This window comes from Notothenia rossii (assembly GCF_949606895.1).
Source record: "Notothenia rossii genome assembly, chromosome: 11".
In the NCBI taxonomy this organism is placed as follows: Eukaryota; Metazoa; Chordata; class Actinopteri; order Perciformes; family Nototheniidae; genus Notothenia; species Notothenia rossii.
Window position 1 is genome coordinate 29,707,464 of NC_136910.1, and position 8,092 is coordinate 29,715,555.

Sequence of the window (8,092 nt, forward strand, 5' to 3'; positions counted from 1 at the left end):
ATATATCAATCTTATACACCTTGAATTCTTGTTGGCCAATGATACACATACCCTTTGAAGATGAGCTGGGAAATTGAATACTGTTAGCACAACACCATCTTTAAGCCGGACAGTCTGCCCCGTCCTGTCAAAGTCCTCACAACTGAAGTGATCACTGCAGAGCAGTGTCCTGCCACAGGAAACAAAACCGTCCCTTCTTAGGGCAACTTCCCACTGCCGCCTCCTCTCTCCGGTTTTGGGAAACCTTAAAAAACATGAGAAAGGTAGCCAGATATATATTGTTGTCAACATTGTCCTCCCTTCTTTCCTTTAACATTAAGGGTAAGGACAAAAATACACACCGAAATTATCATATTTTTGGGGTAATTGTATGTATGTATGTATGTATGTATGTATGTATGTATATGTGTATGTAATGTAATCTTTAAGAATAAGACAACCACACTAAGAGTTATAAAAAAGGTGTCCAAAAGAAACATTAAATAATTGTGTAAAGAAATGGTAGTAACGTATTCTAAAGAGGCTGGGTCAACATCAATCTTGCAATACTATTATCTCACATAGCCCCACTGATCCTGTGTAGTAGCAGGACTTGTAATGTACATACATCCACTAAGTAATTCACGATTATCCTAATTATAGTCATAATATTGTCATATCTTACACGTGAAAGGTGATTCCACGGGTTCTTGTTTGCAGACTGCGGCGATTGGAGCATTCGTAGGCTGCACAAAAGTCTGGCATAGTTAGGTAAACACAAAGCCAGCAATTTCCTGTATCTAAAATGTAAGATGTGTTTAACAAGCCAAACCACTTGGAAGAAATCATGTGTAACTTAAGTTATGTTGAAAAGAAAGAGCAGTTATGCCTCTCCCACTGGTGTAAAGTTGCTGGGTCAACTTTGTAATACTAGGTCTCACTCACAGCCTCTTGTTATTAGCCAGCTAATAAATACAACCACGGCACATACACAAAGAAAAGCTGCATTTCAACATATCCAAGCATCCTATATCATAGCTATGCTAATAACGTTTATAATAAACCAAACCGTTTGTAAATCAGTCAAGATTTCAGCGATTTAAGAGTATTTTTGTGCAGATCACTCACCTTATAGACCCTCCAGAAAAACGCGATTCTGCGTTCGCAGAATTGACCGCATAATTAGCAAAATGGCGCAGATTTTTAAAAGGCCGCATATTTATCAAAAGGCTGCATAATCCCCGCATTTTTCCACACAAAGTTGAGAAAAAAAAAGTTAACTCGTCTTGACGTGAAGTAGTGATGATGATGACGTGACGTCATCACAGAAGTTAAACAACACAGTGAACGTGTGGAACTCACACGAGAGAAAAAACAGGGTGGAAAAATCGGATCCATCTCATTTATCGACGAACATTTCTGCTAAAGACCGGGCAAAGCAGTACCCCGATGTCTTTCACGAAAGTGGGGGGGAAACTCTTCTGCACCCCGTGCAACTGTGTGTTGGAGCCGTCTATGGTTGGAACATAAGAGAAAGTCGACGGTGACGACCCACTTTGATTCATTCAAACATTCGAAAATGCTTTCTGCTGCTGCGGAAAAGAAAGCCAAACAACTCACGTTCACCGAGGCATCAACTTCCAAAAATCTTTCGAGGGCTACAAGAAACGAAGTGAGTAGCCTTCAAGATTGAAGCTGGTCCGATAACGAACGAGTAAATGAAAACAGAATGAGGCAGAGAAGTGTGTGTGTGTGTGTGCGTGCGTGCGTGCGTGCGTGCGTGTGTGTGTGTGATTAAAATAGCCTAATTGCTTTTACAATAAATAAACATTGAATGTGTTTAATTGAATAGGAAAGGGGTTTAACGTTAGTGGCAGGTTGTGTGTGAGAGAGAATAAATAGACCCTCCAGAAAAACGCGATTCTGCGATCGCAGAATTTTCCGCATAATCAGCAAAATCCCGCAGATTTTTAAAAGTCCGCATATTTATCAAAAGGCCGCATAATCCCCGCATTTTTCCACACAAAGTTGAGAAAAAAAAAAAAAAGTTAACTCGTCTTGACGAGTAGTGATGATGACGCAACGTCATCAGCCCGCGCATCACAAAAGGCAAACACCATTGTGTGAAGGTGTGGAATTCAAACACCAAGATGAACAAATCGAATCCATCACATTTACCCACAAACATTTCAGCTAAAGACCGGGCAAAGCAGTACCCCAATGTCTTGCACGAAAGTGGGGGGAAACTGTTCTGTACCCCGTGCAACTGTGTGTTGGAGCATAAAAGGAAATCGACTGTGAATACCCACTTCGATTCGCTCAAACATTCAAAAATGGTTTCTGCTGCGGACAAGAAAGCCAAGCAACTCACGCTCACAGAGGCTTCAACCTCCAAAACCCTTTCGAGGGTTGCAAGAAACGAGGTGAGTAGCCTACAATATTGAAGCTGGTCAGATAACGAACGAGTAAATGAAAACAGAATGAGGAGGAGGTAGGTGTGTGTGTGTGTGTGTGTGTGTGTGTGTGTGTGTGTGTGTGTGTGTGTGTGTGTGTGTGTGTGTGTGTGTGTGTGTGTGTGTGTGTGTGTGTGTGTGTGTGTGTGTGTGTGTGTGTGTGTGTGTGTGTGTGTGTGTGTGTGTGTGTGTGTGTGTGTGTGTGTGTGTGTGTGTGTGTGTGTGTGTGTGTGTGTGTGTGTGTGTGTGTGTGTGTTATAGCCCAAATGCTTTTACAATAAATAAACATTGAATAAGTCTCATTGAATAGTAAAGGGGTTTAACTTTTATTTGTTCTTTCTTTGTATACATGTTTGTATAGGTATGTGTATACATGTGTGTGGGTATGTACACACATGTATGTATGTATATGTGGGTATATATTTGAGTATATGGGTACATGTATTACTGTTATTATTCTTTATTCCCTTATCTATTAATTTTCTTTTAATAATTATCTTCTACATTACTTTACTTTTACCTATACATGTATCTCTAGCTAGTTATTTAATTTACTAGCTATGACCGGGAGGGGCGGAAAGGGGGAACAAAAAAATAAATATTGACTGTATAAATGTAAACTCATTGTTCCTGACTCAATAAAAAGAAAAAAGAGGGTTAACGTTAGTGGCAGGTTGTGTGTGAGAGAGAATAAATAAGACAGCCCAATATTTAAAAAAAAATCTATTCTTTTTTTGGTCGATTTGTGAGGCCTGGGTCGCCACCTGCACTGCTGTCAACATTCCACTCTCTAAGAGCGACCATCCTGCAATGAGGAAATTCCTCAATGAAAATGTAATCAATGGCGGAGCCATTCCAGGATTTCACCAGCTTCAAGAGAAATACTTGGGAGCAGTATATGAGAAGGAAAAAGAAGAGTTGAAGACTCTTCTTGCAGGAAAACCTGTTGCTGTGATATTTGATGAGACTCCAGATGTAGAGGGGAGATGCGTGCTGAACATCCTGCTTGCACCACTCAAGAAGGATCATTCTGGTAGGATCTTGGCCTACCTTGCAGACATCGTGTTCCTTGAGCAGTGCAATCATTCCACTGTATCTGTGGCTGTCGTGAAGTGCCTACAAGAATACAGCATTCAAAATGAGGATGTGATTGTGTTTGACACAGATAATGCAGCCTACATGAAGAAAGCATTCAAATCTGCTCTGCAGGCGCTGTACCCCAACTCACTGCACATCACGTGCATGGCACACATAATGAACCTCATCGGTAATGCCTTCCGCAAACCTTTTGTTCAGTTGAACAGCTTCATGATGAGTTTCTCCCAGATGTTCTTCAATGCTGGATCACGTAAGAGAAGATATCTCTGCTTCATGACAAACAAGCTGCCAACAAAAAAGGTGACCATGCCTCCAAACCCCTGGGCAACACGGTGGAACTCCTGGTTCTTTGCAGTACAATACCACAGAGAGTACTTTGGAGTTCATCGAGATGGAAACACAGGTAAATAAATGTGTAACTTCACATAACAGTAATTATCCCTTTCTCCACCAGTTAGGCCGCTTACACCTACACACACACAAACATGAATGTGTTAATTATATCAACGTAAAATGTAGTAACATTTAAGCCTTACTGTATGTTTGACCTAATCATTTTCTTTCTCTTTGTGATTTTCATTCACAGGTGTGTGGCAGAAGTGTACCACAGTCAGTGGAGAGACTCCAGGACATGCTTCAAGACCCAAACCTGGCTCAGTCCCTGAATGTGCAGATCAATATCATGGCTGACAAGTGCAAACACATCCTCAATCTACTAGACATCTTCGAGAGCAGACGCCCAGTGACCACAAAGATCTTCAATTATCTGGAGGATCTGCAGGTGGTCTTTGCTGCCAATAAAGAGATGCAGTATGAGGTATGTGAAGAATACTTCAAGGAGTTTGACCTGCCACGCAGCACGAAGACCGAGATCCACCGCACAGTTGGCGAGGCATATGTCAATGCTGAAGAAAAGCTCACCAAGTACATGTCAGATGGGCAGCCAGCCATAGAGTTTCTCCAGGAGGTCAGGGTGTGTGATCCTCGTCACATCGCATTCCTAGATGACTCTGTAGAAAGCTACAAGGCCATTCCAGGTTTCACTGACGTGCCAAGACATGAATTTAATTCTTATTTCACAGCCCTGGGTCCAGCAGCACTCAGAGCTTCACTGTCTGGCGTGGTGGATTTGGATGTGTTCTGGGATGGCATACAGGAGAGACTTCCTGTACTGTCTTCCTTGGCCCACCGATACAAAGCTGCTGTCTCCAACTCAGCCGATGCTGAACGAAGCAACAGCATCTACAAGCTGGTGTTGTCCAGCCGAAGGAGATCAACTACCAACCAAAACCTCAAAGCCTTGGTCTTCTTATGCCATAACCAACGGATCCTCAGTGGAGCGTTTGAGAGGGAGGAGAGGGAGAAGGGAAATGTGATAGAGGGGGAGGATATGGAGGAGTGGGAGGACATGGATATTGAGGGAGAGGGGATGGAGGATGATTAATCATTGGACAGTGACACATACTATGCAGTCGTTTTCAAACACAGTGGACTCTCATTTCATGCCGGAATTAATACAACTTGAGAGTTGTAAGATTGCTCTTGAAAAAATGTTGTTAACCTATGTGTTCATTTTTCATACACTGTGAACTCTTGTTGATGCATTCAGTAGTTAATACAACTTTAAAGTTGTAAGATTGCACTTTTTCTTGTGTGTGTTATTCTAAAAAACCTTACAGTTGTAAGATATTGCACTGTTTTTGTGCACATAGCTTAACTTTACTACAACCTTACAGTTGAGTTGTGAGAGATTATTGCACTTTGTTTTGTTTTGTTAATGCATAGCAATACAGTATTGTGTTACCTAAGTTTTATAGAACCATTCAATGGTCAAGTAGATTTGCCTCATGAGAGATATGTTATTTTCAAAATCCTATGATTTTGGCGAGTTGATGTTCAAAAGTTACTCAGTTTCTGTCTTTGAAAATATTATTATAGCATAACAGATGTTCTACCTCACCTTTATAAAGCAGGAAGCATTTATTTTATTTTTTGAAAATGTTGTGACTCAGGAATGTTTAATCCATGCTTAAGTTGAGAAAATAATAAAGAACTAAAACATTACCAGCACTTTCTGTGATGTAGCTTGCTTCTAGTATGCTTGTTTATCATAGCAACTCTTTAAAAGTGCTCCCTTTCATTCAGTAGTAGCCTAGTAACAGGGTGCGGGAGCATAATCACCTTTTTACAGCTTCCCGCATATTTCACAACTGTTCGCATATTTCGCAACTTTCCGCATATTTCGCAACTTTCCGCATATTACGCAACTTCCCGCAATTTTCCCGCATAAAATCACATAAAAACCCCGCATTTTTATCGCATAATCAAGGATTTTAGCCCGCATAATCAATGATTTTAGCCCGCATAATTAAGGATTTTGGCCCGCGTTTTTCTAGAGGGTCTAAATAAAGAAGACAGCCCAATGTTTTTAAAAAAAGATATTATTTTTCGCAACTTTCCGCATATTTCGCAACTTCCCGCAATTTCACCGCGTAAAATCACATAAAACCCTGCATGTTTAATCGCATAATCAAGGATTTTAGCCCGCATAATCAAGGATTTTTGCCCGCGTTTTTCTGGAGGGTCTAACCTTACAACAGCTACCATAGCGCGTACCAGAGTAGCTGTTGACTGTAGCAAGATGGCGGCCGGTGAGCTACGCTGGAAAATCTCCCATGAGCCATCTAGTGTTTATATATATCTATGGTTGACACAGCCATGGCTCGTGTAGAGTGTGCACGGACCCCCATGGGGAAGGCTCTCCCCGCCTGTCCGTAGGCATGTGCAATGCACTCGCAAAGCCAGCCTGCCAGTTACCCCACCGCCGAAACACAAACAGCTGTTCTGTGTGTCTAAGGGCAGCCTTGCACTCTACATAACATGCCAGCGCACAAACCGCGCAGAGGAGGTGCAATTTAGCTTCCCTCGCCCTACTACGGGGGGGAGATTAAAACTCCCCAACTGGATAGCCCTCGACCTGAACGCACTCCTTAGGCTCTTGGGCACAAAGGAGGGGTTCAAGTGTCACCCCGGATGTTTAAACAACTCGGGTGCACTGATAAAGCGGTTAACTCAGACACTCTTTTGGCTGACGTTAAGGCAAGTAGCAACGCTGTCTTCCATGACTGTGCTTTCAGGGAAGAGGGCTCCAGAGGCTCAAATGGTCCTGTGACCAGAGTTTCGAGCACCAGCCGTAGGTTCCACTGCGGGGCAGAGGCGCGCACCACTGGGCGCAGTGTCCTGACTTCCCGCAAAAAACGCGACATCAGCGGCTGGGCAAGTACTTTCGACGGAAACACACGGCAATGTCGTCCGGACTTTCGTTTTTATGCGGCACCGGCTTGAATAGGTAATGTGATCTGATCACGCCAGCATGACGGTCGACTTCAAAGGGTTAATGAAGGTGAGGAACCACCTGCAGCGTTTCCTCTTCTCTCCCTGTGGAATCGCAATATTTTGTTTCTATTTCATCGGCCTTTAGACAGCAGGTGAAATTATCCCTTTCATCATCTCACTGACAGAAAAAACTGGCTAGCTGCTTTTGCACAACCTCAAATATATTTTTGCCTTTGACACACTGTATGTTGATGTTTCCTCAAGATAAGGGTTATTCGATTTATTTGTAACGGGGGCTGTTTGATATAATTATACAAAATAAGGAGCCAGGAGAATATGGATTGAAATATGAGAAATCATGTTAATAGCTACAGTAAAGTACTTCAACAACATAGGAGTGCATTTAATGTATGTAGTAAAAGCATGACAACAACATGCTCCATTGTTTTGAAACGAGAACCATATGCCCAAGGCATTTCTACATTTAGATGGCATGTACTTTGGAGGCTATTTTTAAATAACATTAGAAAGACTGATTCTTGTTATTACATTATAAGCTTATTGTGCTCATTTATGTGGCTGTGACTTTGGAATAATTCGACGTCTTTAGCTTGCAATGCTAATGTAGCAAAGTCAGGTGCAGACACTGGAAGAATACAAAGAGTTATTCATAAACAGGACATCACTCTGGACTTGAGCTTTGGGTGAGCTCCACTCCCACAAACAGCTAGGAAGCAGCCTTATGAAGATTCCACTTTTTCTGTAGAAACGTTAGCGAAAACAAATTACGTATGATGGTGCCAGAGTAGGGAGGGACTTCCAAAGGCCGAATGCTGATTGGAGGACCGTGTTGCCAAGAGACTTTTTTCAAAAGTCTGTGCACCTACCAAAGAGAACCAAGTCTAAACCGCGGTATCTCTTCAGCTAATCTTGACCAATCATAAATGTACTGGCAATGCCCTGCGTAATAAAAATGTATTGACGCACAAGGTTCGCAGCTCTTTCCGGAAAATAGTGGTTACAGATCACAGCTTTGCTGCCTGTAATTTCTATGAGTCCTTGGCCAAGTGATAATATATATTTTGCTCTCTCATAATAAATAGTTAAACTGAGAAGTCGTCTGTCTTTCCTGGAATTTTGAACACAACAGTACAGAACTCAGGACATATTTAGGACTAATTTAACCATCAACAACAATTTCGTTTTGCACACAGGAGGCTTTGGTG

At 42.0% G+C, this 8,092-nt stretch overlaps 1 protein-coding gene across 1 annotated transcript; it reads left to right on the top strand.

Annotated features, from left to right (window-relative positions):
• The first annotated feature begins 3,841 nt into the window (after positions 1-3,841).
• Positions 3,842-5,135, top strand: LOC307025376 (uncharacterized protein). The gene is made up of 2 exons (XM_079660008.1): positions 3,842-3,933; positions 4,117-5,135. Exons 1-2 carry the CDS (start codon positions 3,922-3,924, stop codon positions 4,972-4,974), a joined length of 870 nt encoding a protein of 289 aa, XP_079516134.1. The 5' UTR covers positions 3,842-3,921; the 3' UTR covers positions 4,975-5,135.
• Positions 5,136-8,092: the final 2,957 nt, after the last annotated feature.